This window comes from Abramis brama (genome assembly GCF_963993115.1).
Source record: "Abramis brama genome assembly, chromosome: 19".
Lineage (NCBI taxonomy): Eukaryota > Metazoa > Chordata > Actinopteri > Cypriniformes > Leuciscidae > Abramis > Abramis brama.
In genome coordinates, this window is record NC_139981.1 from 27,945,034 (window position 1) to 27,961,313 (window position 16,280).

The 16,280-nt window shown below is 41.0% G+C and overlaps 1 protein-coding gene across 4 annotated transcripts in view; it reads left to right on the top strand.

The window, feature by feature from the left end:
- pde10a (phosphodiesterase 10A) overlaps positions 1–16,280 on the top strand; it is a 133,308-nt gene that overhangs the window by 41,976 nt on the left and 75,052 nt on the right. Inside the window, exon 1 of one of the 4 annotated variants that reach the window (XM_084093844.1) lies at positions 3,883–4,312. The exons of 2 other annotated variants lie outside the window; for them this stretch is intronic. In XM_084093844.1, coding sequence (XP_083949970.1) covers positions 4,249–4,312 — 64 coding nt within the window. In that variant the 5' untranslated portion in view covers positions 3,883–4,248. Of the gene's footprint in view, positions 1–3,882; positions 4,313–16,280 lie in introns of those variants that run through there. One more of the 4 variants, XM_084093845.1, reaches the window with a different exon arrangement.

The window sequence follows — 16,280 nt, forward strand, 5'->3', positions numbered from 1 at the left end:
GCCATTCCCCTCCTATGAACTGGATACACGCGCCATTCGTGCTCCAGTAGAGTTCCTCTTTAGCCGAACCCCGTGGCGGAGCGTCCGATGCCAGGCCTAACACTCGTATGCACTGGTGGAGCCTGTGCTAGGCTGGGTCCATATGTTGTGATCACTACGGCGATCCCATATGTGTATTCTTTCACGGTACGGCTCCCTGAGGCGAGCCCGTGTCTTCCCTTGGCAGAGCCTGCCCTGCCGTCACTGACCGGTTGAGTCTCCCCCCTCTTATAGGCTGGAGCCACCTCAGTGATATTCCATATGTTGTACTGCCCGGTGAATCGCCCAGTCCATATGTGTAACCCTCACATGTTACCTCCCTACGGGCAGGATGTGTATTCCTTCCAACGAAAGGGGAACGCTTTCCCAGTGGTCTTGTGGAACAGCAGTGACTTCCCTGGCCTAAGCCTTGTCCTATCTCCACCTCAATAATGTGTGGGGATCAGAAGGCTTTTGTCTAGGCACTGGAAGGTGGCAGCTCTAGTGGCGTTTTAATAGAGGATCCCAATCAGTCGACACGTCGACTATGTCTCCATTCCCTCCTTCAGGGAACAAGGGTTACATACGTAACCGAGACATTTCTGAATTCTACATATAGCCCCTTTAAATGGAATGAAAGATATGAAATGAACTGCATGTTAGCTTGCTTGATCTATGTAAGTTCACATGTCATACCACAGGTATAATCCACATTTTAAGATTTGGGTCACTCTTCCACTCTTTACTGTAACTACAGTTTTTATGTATGCCACTTTGGCATAGCGATCGATCACTTGAGCTACAAGCTAAAATCCCGTCACTCATTAATCATCACGTCTGCCTGCTATTGCTCGTGATTGGCTAAAAGTGTGGGCTCATCAGCGACGTCAACACCAACGGCAGCTAACTCTGCAATTGGCATGTGTGTTTAGTAACGTCATGATGACTGATTGGATGGAGTACATGGACACTTGGATTTTGTTTGTTAACCAATTATCCTATAAAATTTAAATGTTTGAAAACCGCCACACTGATCCCAAACCAGCCCAAAGTTTGTTCACCCGCCCAAACCAATTTTGACTCGCACAATCAAATTTAAAACTGCCCGCACAAGTGCAAGCATGAGCAATAAGTTGCTGGCTGCAGTTCACTTAACGGCCTCCGATGTTGCTCATAACAAGGGTTTCTGAATTCTACATATAGCCCCTTTAAATGGAATGAAAGATATGGAATGTACTCCATGTTAGCTTGCTTGATCTATGTAAGTTCACATGTCATACTGACTAGAAACTATGCTTCTAACCACAGGACGAGAGCTGTAATTCCAATCACACAAGTTTGCAATGCGGTTTGCGAATGTACGTTGGAACTATAATTTTGAGAAACACCGATTTATGTTGGTAACGACAGAACTTGCGACCACAGTTGGCTAATGATTGGGAAACTCACCCCTGGATGGTTGGCCAGTTCATCACAGATCTATCATCACATTGCAAATGAGCATGTTACTGTATTCCATCCCAGAGTGATATCAAAAAGACGTTCAGTTCTTGCAGACTTGTTATGAACTTGGGAGAACTCCATGATAAACTGCTCCAGTGATGTTCACACTATATATAATATATAAATAAATATATAATATACAATCCAGAAAGCAACCAAAAAGCAATAATTTTGTTAGTTGTTTAAACAGGAGTCCCATTACTAAAACACTCATGTCTTCTCAAACTAGTTTCTCTAACGTTTTAAACTAATTAACTGCAAGTCTTATTGATGTCTGACTATGCACAGTTCTTACCAGATGTACTCTTACCAGATGCAAGCTCTTATTTTCTCCAATGACTCGAACATCTGAATGCTCAGTCACCAGATGAAGAAATATTTCTAAGTTTTGGAAAGTTTTGGAAAGTGTGGGGCCCAACAGACGTCAATGGGACGTCAAAATGATACAGGAAATCCTTTGAATAAACCTCAGGGTAAAAAAGGATTCTGGAAAAGAAAACCAACTCCTGTAATAATTATAAAGAACTGAGCTGCAAACTTGTGCACAGCATACTGAAGCAACAAACTGAAACTTCTCAAAGGTGAAGGTGAAAGTGCATTATTGACTCAAAATGATATAAACAATACCAGTGAAAACATATTTTGTATTATTATTTAATTTTTGCATGATTTTGGCAAATGGAAACCTAAAAATATTTTAGCATAGTTATCTTAAATGTTTGTTCTTTCGGTAGTCTGAAGCACTATACACATCAACAGCATTTAAGAAATGAATAGATTCTTTACATATATAGTCTGTGTATTTTTAAAAGGCTATTAAACCATGATGAATTTTAATCATTGTTAGTGCTGTAACTGACACGGATAATATTGGACAATATTCAGATAATGATCATACTGTGCTCTATGGCTTTGCAAAAAAAAAAAATATATATATATAAACAAACACAGAAATCACATAAGTACATAAAAACAAATAAAATATAATGTAGTATAATAACAGGCCAATGGAGAAACTATTTTTGTTTTAATACAAAGTAACATTTAATTGTAAATGTATTTAAAAATTGGATAACAGCAATAAAACTTAATCTTATTTCTAATTTATACAACACCGATTTAACCTCTTCACTGATTGTTGTCCTGGCCTATTTTTCCTTTTCCCTTTACTATCTTTGTTCCCCTTCATTGGATATTATAAATGTATTCTTTATAGCTAATATTATAGTGAATGAGTCAGCAAAATAGAAATAACTATATGATATATTAAAAGCTAATTTAACACATGGTCTTAATTTTCTAGACTGAATAGAGTTAGGAATTGCACTTTCATGATGGCCAAATATCAGAAATTACTTTAAGTAATGGAAGAATACTGTATAGACATTAATTATAAGTAAGCCTACACTGAAAAATAAAAAAATCTAGAGTTGGATTTACTTTGAACAAAATTTCACTCATGGATTGTTAGTAAAATTCAAGTAATTCATTAAATCAAACATTTTAATGTAGAAAGACTGAAATAGTATTTTCTTGTAAAACATACTTTAAAACCATACTGTCCTGGATCTCAAAATCTTGTTTTTTAGATCCACAGTACAAGCTTACATTGCTTTCATTTTATTATTGTTTAAGATTAGGAGCAAACAACATGCACTTGAGATAACATTAAAAATATGTATGCATGTTATTATTATTATTATTAAAGGGATGTGTTTTTAATGTCATGTTCAACATTAATTAAAATAAATTGTAGACGAATGTTTGCACAGAAATAATGCTACGTCTGACGTGCAAAAACGTCGTTCCTGCAATAGTTTGTCGTTAGTACGCTGTACCAAAACGAAAAACAGATTTGTCCTCAACCACAAAACACACACATCTCTCTCTCTCTCTCTCTCTCTCTCTCTCTCTCTCTCTCTCTCTCTCTCTCTCTCTCTCTCACACACACACACACACACACACACTCATTGACGCGTGCTGACGTCAGAGCGCGTCAGTCCGCAGCAGCAAACAGTTGTTTTCTCCAGTTCTGCTGCCTGCCTTGTCACTTGTCTTGCAGTCGTTTATGTCTCCTGACAGTGTTGTTTTTACGCACAAACAGTATTACGTGTGTTAAAGTAGTACTCACTGTGACATCTAGAAGTCAAAGAAACAAATCCGAACTGTATGTACTGAGAAGGACCCGAAATGCACCAACACGTCTTTATAGCGAAGAATGGCCTCTAGTGGAAGCACTTATACGCACCCATATGTCCTTAAACGCTGCTTTTTATATTAATTCCCTAACGTCCTGCCTCGACACTATAACATAAGAGGATGTCCAACCCTGAGAAATGACGCCCCCATTCCCCCCCGAGCAGTGGGAAAGCACACTACAGCAGTCCGGAGCTGAGCAGCTGCGCCAGAGTGCGGCGAGCCGGGGAGGAGATACGCGAACGCCGTTCTCCGGCTCCACTCGAGACGAGCCCTCTTCGCCTCTTGCCTTCATTTTATAACATTATTCTAAGAGGAGAGGACGTGGCGAGTCTACATACTGGACATACATCAGATACATGTGCGTACGGGGCGCATACAAACACGGCGTTCTGTAGCGTCTTTTAGATTTGACGCGCTTTGATGTCATCCGGCGTCTCAGGGTCGGATCGTGTCATTTATAGCAGCGGGTCGACATTAAACTAGACGCATATCATATCAAGAGTTATCATTACTCGCTTGCGGTTAGACATGGAAGATGGTCCGCCTTCCACAAGCTGTTTCCGAAGATTTACGGACTGTTTCATTGGCTCAAGTAGGTATACTTTTTGTTTTCCTGGTATTAGTAACTAAGGGTGTTGTAAAATGTAACGTTTTTGTTGCGTACTTGCACTGCGTTGCAGCTGCATACTGGGAAACTTTTGGTTTGCTTAATTTCCAACGTGAAGTTTGGGTGGCATTATTTGCGCAACGGCTGCAAGATAGTGTGAATGATTATGTCCATTACAGTTAAGTTGTTTAGATAAGTGTCTGTCATCACCTGTTATGTGTGTTTACATTAAGTTTTTAGTGCACTAGCTGGGTGGGGACATACATGTGAAAGAGGGTGATGTCTCATCCTTTGAATTAAATAAGTGTGTCCCTAAACTTGTTTTTGTGATTTCCTCTCTCATTTAAAATGCAAAGAGAGGATACACAATACACAAGTCAACTGTTGTCTACTAGAATGTTAATTAGCCAGTGTCATTTTTTTTTAGAGCAATCTAATGCAGGACAAGCCATGAAATGCAGACACTTAACAGGGGTATTTAATTTAGTCTTTGATTAGTTTCACATGCAGAGAAATTATTGGAATTATTTCCCACAGCGCATAGCAGCTCAAAGTGTGCGTGTAGGACAACAGTGTGGAGATGTTGTTGTGGTGACCTCCTCTGATGAATATCATGACAGAATTAGTATTGAACCAATTGACTTGAGAGCAAAAGCTGCATGTCGTACTAATGACAGACAGGTAAGCACGAATGTCACGTAGGCTTTACTGAAATGCCTTCTTATGATGGTTTCTCATAATAGGCAAGGTTTATTTCATTGCAGTCTCAGAGGATACATTACATACAAAATTAATACTATTCATACTTTAGAGCATGTTCCTGCAATAGGCATTAAAATGCCATAATAATAAATTGTATGGTACTGTTTACTATGCAACTTTACTTGTAGTGTGTTGACTTAGCCACAGGCCATTTTTTGCATCAAAATATATATTTATTATTCATGCTATTTATTATTATTATTATTATTATTATTATTATGAATCACTCAGTTTGCCATTTAAGCTAATTTGTGAAGAGGTTTTTCTCTCGGCCATATATATATATATATATATGGCCGATATATGAAATAAATGCTGAAGTCCCTAAATAAACAAATTAGGGTATATATATATATATATATATATATATATATATATATATATATATATATATATATATATATATATATACCCTAATTTGTTTATTTAGGGACTTCAGCATTTATTTCACTAGTAGACTAGTGTAAACTAAGTCTTAAACTACTAATTTTTAATATGAAAAACTCAGTACAACAGTCTTAACCGGTTTTACTTCAGGATCTAGATTTCTTATTGTAAATAAAGTGTTGCAGAATTGTTTGATGTACGAAAGTAATTAAAAAAACACATTGAACTTAATGCTACAGAACCTTAAACCGCACAGGCTCATCAATATGCAAAAACATTTACAAGACATAGGCTTAATAGGAACGCTGATATTTTAGTTTTACTTTGTCATTAAAAATATGTCTCATGAATTACGATGGTTTCGTGTTGTGGGCAGATGATAGTTAACAGCACATAACACATTGTGGTCTGCACAAACCATGTTTATCCACGCTGTAAGTGAAGCAGAATTTAATGTAGTCTGGGTCATATTTTCCATTACTTTGTGTAGTTTTGTTCATGGTTTTCAAGCATGTCATGCAAAGTGCAGTATCTCCCTAATCTGACTAGATTACAAGTGAGAGATTCATTTGCATCAAAATATTGTATTGATTTTGATTGGACGGGTGGCCTTTGACACCAACAACAAAAGATGTGGGAGTCCTATTTTATTTTTATTTTTTGCTGTGCTAACTATACAGGCAATTTAGTTTTATTATCAGTTTCTCTACATATTTTAATGCGCACTTTTGTTTCTATTAGACAGGAGACCAGTGTTGCCAACTCTCGCAAGACAAATAAGCAACCGCAGCTTCAAACAAGCCCAATATGATTTATTATCAATTATTTATTATCAATAAATGAGCCTGCAACATATTAAACTGAAACCACTCTGAATTTGAAAAGCAAAAACAGAATTTATTTGACAAAAATCATCAAATTGCAACAAAGCGGGAGTGCACGCACTATCCTCCGATCACCTGTGAGCAGAATAGGTTTGGCCTGTGATGATTAATAAGCCTACATTATAAATATATTTAAAAAATATCTCGTTCATCATCTCCTGTGTTTCCTCTCCATATCTGTACATCTCTTTTGGTGATATTGTTTGTAAAATTTTGGGCTGCACTACAGCGACCATAAATGCAAAGAAATTTCTGATTTTTCTAACAAGCAACCATTTTTTTCAAAATAAGCCCCTCAAAAAATCGCAACTCATGCCCCTTGATTTTTAATGTGTCTTACCAAAAAAGAAGCCAAAGTGGCACCTCTGGTCTAGACCATCAGGAAGGTGGATGGAGAGAAAGGGGGGATGAGACTGGGACATGATGACACAGGCCGTATGATTTAGCTGTTTAACTAAATATTAATGGAGACTCCCAGCAAAACATTCCAAATCAATATCAATAAGTAATAATGGAATATAAAGAATCATTCTGTTGAAAATGTTTTATTATTTTACATTAGTGTTATTGCAATATATGCTCAGCGGTACGACTCCAGGAGTAGAGCATTGTGGTGGTGAAGGGATCTTGCGGCTGGTGTGTCATTGCATCTCTCAGAGACAGTGCTGAGTCTGGGCTTCTTGCTGCTGTCTGTAAGGCTGCTGATATCAGCAGATCACCACACGTAAACAATGAAAATTCAGCATTGATTTCTACTTAACATTTCTTTTCTTTTTTGAAATTTTGAATTTCTGGATTCTTATTATGCAAGTCTTATGAAATCACATAAACCGATATTTAAATTGATTAGTTACACTAGAGTTGATTCAAAACTTAATACATTAACAATGAAAAATACATTTGATACATTATTTATTAATCTTTGTTAATGTTAGTTAATACAAATATAACTTCACTGTTAGTTCATGTTCTCTTTAATAATATTAACAGATACAACTTTTGATGTTAATCATCTACTATTAAATGTTGAAATGAACTAAGATTTTAATACGTTTTAGAAGTGTTTTTTATTGTTATTTCACGTTAACTAATGTTATCAAATAGAACCTTATTGTAAAGTGTTACCTTGGAATCTGAATGATAGAATGGGTCAGTTCTTTTAAATAAAACAGTCAGAAAGACTTAGAAATCAGTTTTAAATTCCTTGTAATTCTTTTGTGACTTTTGAGGTTGGAATTTTGTGAGTTTGGGAGTTTTTTTGTTTTTTTGTTAATAGGATGCCTCCATTATATCTAAAACATTTTATAACCAGGTGCACTGTATAGTAACATATTAAATATCGTTACAGCCATATATTTTGTGTTGGTAGTCAAACTCCAACAGTTTTGTGCTACTGTACTGAGGAAACACACTTACGACACATGTATCCGAACGCAACACTGAACAGGCAGAGGTGAACGAACAGAGCTGAAACGGTCTTTCGTGACCTTTCAATTCTCCGCTGTAATGCGATCTCATGCATAATACAGTGCAGTGATTGGATTAAAACCGTTCATTCTCATGAATAGATGCAGAGAAAAGCTCAGAAACTGATGACATAGATGCACACTTGCAGCCAATCATCACTCCAGGTTAAATTTCGTGATGTTGATTCAACATTGCTTTTTAAACCGGAAGAATGAATCACTTTTCTCTTGATAATAAACATAATGAGTGCTTTTGTTGTTTTCATTGAGGTGCAACCTGTACTGTAAACATCTTGAAAATGTGTTTTAGGGTTTCATGACCTTTTAAATAATATGCTTAGTAAAGCCAAACAAACACAAAGCATGTTATTTAATTTGTACCCAAATTTAATTTGGCAGTATAGTAAGATGTTATCTCACTGATTAGATGTGGAAAAAGTTGTTCAGTCTTACGACAGCTTTTTTTTATTATTAGAATGTCATGTTATCGGTGGTGTGGTGTTGTTTTATATCAGCTCTGCCCTAGTGTGTGTGATGGACCTCTGAACAGAGGCTTTTTTGAGGCTATTCCAGGTCAACACTAATATGATCTGACAGGCCATCTACAGAAAGCTTAACTCAATGAAGAACGCTGCATTGTCATGCAGGAAACGCTCATCGAAGACACTTCCTCCCCCAGCTGTATGTCATTTAATCATCCCAGTGAATTCCCTCTTCAAACGGCCTTTCACTAAATACGAGTCAATGAAACAGCCTCACGTGATATACATTCAGCACTCTGCCAGACGTATAAAATGCCAAGTTGCACTTGAAGATCTCATTAAAAAGTCCAACTGGACAATTACAACGTTTTCAAATGAATCTTTTCTTTGTTGGTTCACTGTGTGGAGGTAGCAAGGCATTAACATGTTTGAATCCAATGTTTGCAAAATGTCCTGTCTACTGTGCTGCCTTCATCAATCATTTTTGAAGGAAGTACAAATTTGTTCTTGCTGCCTATGATATCCCACAATCCTGTTCATGCTGTTTGCTTGTTGGTGGAAAGAATACAAATGGTGTCTGATGGAGCAGTTGGAAATGTTCTAATGGTTTTATCATTAGAACAACACATTAGATCATTATATGTGGAATCGGAAGTTTCCAGGACGTGCCTTCATTCACAAACAATGCCACTGACTTCAGTTTTGGCACATCCAAAAAAAAGCCCATTAGTCATGGCATATATTGGCATGTGGGTGATGCAAGTTTGTGTCTTGCATCTGGATTAGTAGTGTACTTCTAATCTTAAAAGTTATTTTTTTTTTTTACTGTACTTGCAGATAACACTAAAGTACACTTTTGAAAAGTGCACTTTGTAATAATGCCAAATTACAATTTTTTTCTTTAAAGTACATTTTAAATCATGGTTTGAAAAATTACACTTATTTTGATGTTGACGTAAGGTACCTGGTTTTAAATTAACTGTAGTGTATTATGTGATATTGCGTTTAAAGTTAATGTATTTTAATGTATGCAACTTCGCCATTACAAATGTGTAATATATATATATATATATATATATATATATATATACAGTGGGGAGAACAAGTATTTGATACACTGCCGATTTTGCAGGTTTTCCTACTTACAAAGCATGTAGAGGTCTGTAATTTTTATCATAGGTACACTTCAACTGTGAACAAAAATCCAGAAAATCACATTGTATGATTTTTAAATAATTAATTTGCATTTTATTGCATGACATAAGTATTTGATCACCTACCAACCATTCCGGCTCTCACAGACCTGTTAGTTTTTCTTTAAGAAGCCCTCCTATTCTCCACTCATTACCTGTATTAACTGCACCTGTTTGAACTCGTTACCTGTATAAAAGACACCTGTCCACACACTCAATCAAACAGACTCCAACCTCTCCACAATGGCCAAGACTAGAGAGCTGTGTAAGGACATCAGGGATAAAATTGTAGACCTGCACAAGGCTGGGATGGGCTACAGGACAATAGGCAAGCAGCTTGGTGAGAAGGCAACAACTGTTGGCGCAATTATTAGAAAATGGAAGAAGTTCAAGATGACGGTCAATCTCCCTCGGTCTGGGGCACCATGCAAGATCTCACCTCGTGGGGCATCAATGATCATGAGGAAGGTGAGGGATCAGCCCAGAACTACACGGCAGGACCTGGTCAATGGCCTGAAGAGAGCTGGGACCACAGTCTCAAAGAAAACCATTAGTAACACACTACGCTGTCATGGATTAAAATCCTGCAGCGCACGCAAGGTCCCCCTGCTCAAGCCAGCGCATGTCCAGGCCCGTCTGAAGTTTGCCAATGGCCATCTGGATGATCCAGAGGAGGAATGGGAGAAGGTCATTTGGTCTGATGAGACAAAAATAGAGCTTTTTGGTCTAAACTCCACTCGCCGTGTTTGGAGGAAGAAGAAGGATGAGTACAACCCCAAGAACACCATCCCAACCGTGAAGCATGGAGGTGGAAACATCATTCTTTGGGGATGCTTTTCTGAAAAGGGGACAGGACGACTGCATCGTATTGAGGGGAGGATGGATGGGGCCATGTATCGCGAGATCTTGGCCAACAACCTCCTTCCCTCAGTAAGAGCATTGAAGATGGGTCGTGGCTGGGTCTTCCAGCATGACAACGACCCGAAACACACAGCCAGGGCAACTAAGGAGTGGCTCCGTAAGAAGCATCTCAAGGTCCTGGAGTGGCCTAGCCAGTCTCCAGACCTGAACCGAATATAAAATCTTTGGAGGGAGCTGAAAGTCCGTATTGCCCAGTGACAGCCCCGAAACCTGAAGGATCTGGAGAAGGTCTGTATGGAGGAGTGGGCCAAAATCCCTGCTGCAGTGTGTGCAAACCTGATCAAGAACTACAGGAAACGTATGATCTCTGTAATTGCAAACAAAGGCTACTGTACCAAATATTAACATTGATTTTCTCAGGTGCTCAAATACTTATTTGCAGCTGTATCATACAAATAAATAGTTAAAAAATCATACATTGTGATTTCTGGATTTTTTTTTTTTAGATTATGTCTCTCACAGTGGACATGCACCTACTATGACAATTTCAGACCCCTCCATGATTTCTAAGTGGGAGAACTTGCAAAATAGCAGGGTGTTCAAATACTTATTTTCCTCACTGTATATATATAAACACAGGACATAAGTTTCAATGGAATTGACATTACAGTATTTTTCATAAATGCTTGTCAATACATTGGTAGTGCACTTAAACCATATTCCAGAGACAAAATAATTATGAAATTACTTAAGTAAAGAGGTGTTAAAAAGCACTAAGTTCAACTAATTGCATTAAATACGCATTTAAACTAATTTAAACTAAATAGTTTTCAATTAATTGTAAATAACATCTTATAATTGTCGAAAAAAAGACTACATTCAGTTTGCACTTAAGCATGTTCTTTTAAAGGATATTATTTGTGTAATAAATACTCTTTTCTAAAGGAAATGCAAGTACATGTACACAAATGCCTCTAGCTACACAAGCTCGATTTTGTAAATTGAAATATTACTCTGCATTTCATTATGCAATGCAAGTACGTTTTGCATTCTTTTTCTCAATGCCACAAGGGCCACTAAGCGATCATTAGTGTTAACCAAGGGCGTCACTAGACCCTTAAGTTTTGATGTTTTTCTGAAAATCATTGTCTGATGATGAGGTAGGTTGCAGTAGATGGATTCTGTACATCTGCAAAAAGGCTTTCCTATTCATTGAACGTTATCATATACCTAATTTTAATTATTTAAAATTGAAGGCTGATTGTAATGCCAGCTGAAAGTATCCTGCACGTCCTCTTCAATCAAACGCCACTGCTCCGCCCCCTCGCTGTGCTCCTCCTTCACTTTTCAGTTACAGTCGAGTTGCAGTCAGTCATACGATTATTCATAAAACAGCATTGTAGCTGACGAGAGGTAACTACCAGGCTAACGCTTATTGCTGTGATAATGAGTAGTATGTGAATTTGAATTATTTAGTTGAATGAGGATATCCCGTTCTCCAGATCTAATTTACTTGGCACAGATTTGATCGATAACATTAGCTTGTTAACTGCTAAAAGAATGCTTGCTTATCTCTTCTAATTTGGCATTGTTTGTGGCTTGATTTAAAGGCCCACTTAAGTGATGCCATTGACGTTATTTCCACTAAAACAGGAAGCTAAGGCTGGACATATAGAATGGCTCCTCCCCCTTTTCAAATAGCCAATAGCGTTTAGTTTACCTCACAGACTGCGAGTCATACTTGACAGCACCATAGAAGCGAATCCGAGCGCTGATAATATGTTGGATTCAATAGTAGAGGTGTGAATAAATTGTAGCCATTTCATTCTTAACCAACGTACAGTTGGAAAATTGAATAAAACTCAAGCAAACGCTTGAGCAACCGAACACTCATCTCCAACCCATATACCCCGTGACGTATTTATAGCATAGGGACGGGACGCTTTAGATTCTAGAGAGCATTTGATTGGACAGAAGATGTGATGAGAAGCTGAAGTCCGCTGTGATGTTGTAAAAATCTGTGATCCATTTTAGCCGAATTTAGAGACTGTTTTGAATGCTTATATCTCCTAAATGTGAATATTGTCATTGTTTTGGAACAAACCAGCTTATTCATAATCTTAAGGCTAATATATTCATACTAAAAGATAAAAAAAAATCTCGGGTTACGACTGTATGACTGGGAACGAGACTCTTTGGGAAACGTCCCCCAGTGTAGCGCCTCTGAAGCATGTATGAAACTAAGCCAATCATGATTGGTGTTGCGTCATGATGTAACGTGTGACGGCATACACGGAAGCTAAAAAGGGACGCCAGCACACAACAGCGTTAGCTTCTGTGATGAAGCAAGTCAGGGAACAAGGGTTACAGTCGTAACCCGAGACGTTCCCTTTCGAGGGTACTCGCACTGTGTCGATGACAACACTTTGGGGAACGAGTACCCACTATGCCACAACGAGTCCCGCCTGTCCCAGTGCGAAGCTGCGCGCAGGCACACTTAGGACGAGAGCACTAGAGTGCCTGGCATAGAAGGAATGTTCAGGCTATCGAATCTGATAAAAGTATGAGGGATGGCCCATCCTGCTGCATCGCACACTTCTTGGATCTGGGCCCCTGAAAGGATGACTCTAAAGAATGCCATGCCTCTGGTTGAATGAGCCCTCACGGCCAAAGGTGAAGGCAAGCTGCACACCTGATAGGCCATAGAGATAGCCTGAATGATCCAGTTTCTGATGGTCTGTTTGGATGCGGGAAGCCCCTTCTTGGGCAACCCAAAGCACACCAGCAACTGGTCTGACTTCCGCCATGAAGAAGACCTCTGGACATAAATCTTGAGAGCTCTGACAGGGCAGAGCAAATAAAGTCTTTCTTCATCCGCCGTCACGTGAGGTGGAGGATGAAAAGCCTGCAGAACCGTAGGCCATGCCACATTAGATGGCACTTGCAGGTCTCATCCTCCAAGCACCACGGAGGAAACGTATGACCAGCTGATGTCTCCCCAGGGGCCCATCACCCAAAGGAGCGTGGAAAGCCGCAATGGCAGTCACGTACACCTTGAGTGTGGAAAGGGTAAGACCAGCCGAGAAGCGATCTTGGAGGAACTCCAGCACTGAAGCCACCGTGCAGTTAACTGGGTCCACCTCACACTCGCTACACCAATTGGTGAACACATTCCATTTTAGGTCGCACAGTTTCCTCGTGGAGGGAGCTCTAGAGCTAAGTATGGTCTCGGCTACTCCTGCTGACAGGCCGGCCTCTCTGTACTGTGCCCCCTCAGAGGCCAGACCCACAGTTTCCATAACTCTGGCCGAGGGTGAAATTTTGAGCCCTCTGCCTGCGTCAGCAGGTCCCTCCTGATGGGAATCTCCAAAGGAGGGCCGTCTAGGAGCAATATGTTGGAGATCCATACTCGGGCCGGCCACAACGGAGCTATCTGACTTCGTCTCGGCGAACCCTCTCTAGAACTCCCGGGAGCAGAGCGATCGGGGGAAATGTGTACAGACGCAGCCTCTGCCACCTCTGCACCATGACATCAGACCCCAGTGGGGCTGAATGTGTGAGGGATAACCACAGTGGTCAGTGTGACGTCTCTAGAGATGCAAGCAGATCCCCGTCCACAGGGCCGAACCTCTCGCATATCGACTTCACCACCTCGGTGTGAAGTCTCCATTCCCCGGCCTCAGCCCCTTCCTTGACAGGATGTCTGCTCCCTGATTCTGGTCCCCTGGGATGTATATTGCTCTGAGAGACAACAGTCTCCCCTTGGACTACAGGAGGATCTGATGCGTTAGTCTGCATAGAGGGAGGGATCTCAGAACCCCCTGATGATTGATATAGGCCACCACTGACATATTGTCTGACCTCACAAGGACGTGGTGACCTTTGAGGTCTGGCAGAAAGCCCCTCAGAGCTCGGAGGACTGCCAGAATTTCCAGGCAATTTATGTGCCAGGAGGAAAGATGGTCCTGCCATAGACCTCTCATAAAGCGGCCGTCCATGACCTCGCCCCAGCCTGTGAGGGAGGAGTCTGTCAAAACGGCTTTCTAGCGACATGACGCTCCCAGCACGGGACCCTGGGACAGAAACCAAGGTTTTTCCAGATAGATAGGGAACGAAGGCATCTGCGCATAACCCTGATCATGCGTAATGGGTTCCCCCTCAGGGAAAACCCCTTGGTTTTCAATCACCACTGCAGGGCCCTCGTGCAGCAGGCCGAATGGAATGATGTTGGACGCTGCTGCCATGAACCCTAACACTCTCTGAAAATGTTTTACAGAGATGGCTTGGCCTAGATTTATCCTGGTCACCGTGGCCAGGATGGACTCGATTCGTGCAGGAGACAATTGTGCCCGCATCGTTATCGAGTCCCATACCACTCCTAGGATCGTGGTTCACTGGGCTGGCGCCAACACACTTTTCTTTGTGTTGAGTCTCAACCCCAAGTTCTGGATTTGGACAAGGACGACATCTCAATGCCAAACTGCCAGCTCTCGTGATTGGGCCATAAAAAGCCAGTCGTGGATATAGTTTAGCACCCTGATACCATGAAGCCTCAGTGGAGCTAGAGCTGCATCCATGCCTTAGGTAAATGTGTGAGGGGAGAGAGCTAGGCCGAAAGGAAGGATATGATATTGGAAAACTTCGCCCCCAAAATCGAACCTCAGGAACTTCCTGTGAGATGGAAGGATTGATATGTGGAAGTATGCATCCTTCAGATCTATCGTGACAAACCAATCCTCGGATTTGATTTAACTCACGATGATGGGAATGGTGAGCATCTTGAACCTGAACCTCCTCAGAGACCAATTCAACTGCCTGAGATCTATAATTGGACGCAACCCCCCCATCCTTCTTGGGAACTATTAAGTAACGACTGTAAAACCCGGACTCCTTGTCCGGCAGAGGAACACGTTCTATGGCCTCCTTTACCAGCAGGGAGTTTACTTCCATATATGTTCCAATACCCGACCCTGCTCTGGGTTGACTGCAGTCTAAACAACCCCGCTGAAATTCGGTGGGCGGAAACCAAACTGCAGTCTGTATCCTTTCTGTATGGTGCGCAGGACCTAAGGAGAAATATGCGTCAGATTTTTCCATGCCTCGAAATATTCTACCAAGGGAACCAATCTCTCGAGGCTGGTTTCGGGTATCGTTTAAGATTCGTTCTCGACCCCCTGAAGCAGCTCTCCGGCAGGTTTCGATCGGAAACTATTCTCGGTGTACGGACGCGAGCGCTGCCTGGCCACAAGCCTGTGGGGCAGACAGAGCAGCGAGCGTTCGCTGGGAATCGATGTGTCCCGAAGCGCACCTGACGACGGGATACAAACATCGATTTTCTGTGGGCTCCGTGGAGGAGACGACCTTGATCTCTCTGTCATGGGTAGGGCAGCCCCGCAGCACCGGGGTTTTTAGGGATGGTGCAATGTCGGGCGAAAGATAGCTGGCCAGAGGCTCTTCCACCCACGGCATCATCCCATAGCCACTTTCTCTCGCCCCCACAATATTACAGTCTAATACGGGGGGATTGGCCAGACTAGAAGAGTGTGGCTTTTTCCATGATTTATACAACTCGTTGTGCAAATCTGGAAAAAAATGCAAACCCAAAAGATGGGGTTGTTCTCTGTGCTGCAGGAAGCGCTCATCAAGTTTGCTTTTTACTTGCGCTTCCTGCCTTTCACGTGACCAGCTGATATTTAATCTGTCCACGGCACGAGAAACAACCTCAACCAGCTCCTCATATGGAGTGGTGAGTCATCTCCAAAATCCAGCCTTCTATGCTGAGCACATCCACTTCCTCGGAAGCAGACAGCTCTAACATCGGGTTCTCCGCTCGCAAGGAAGAAGCCGCTGGGCGGGCTTCCGCATGAGGCAGGAGAACATCGGAACTGGCAGAGGATTCCTGAGAAAGTGCCTCAGCA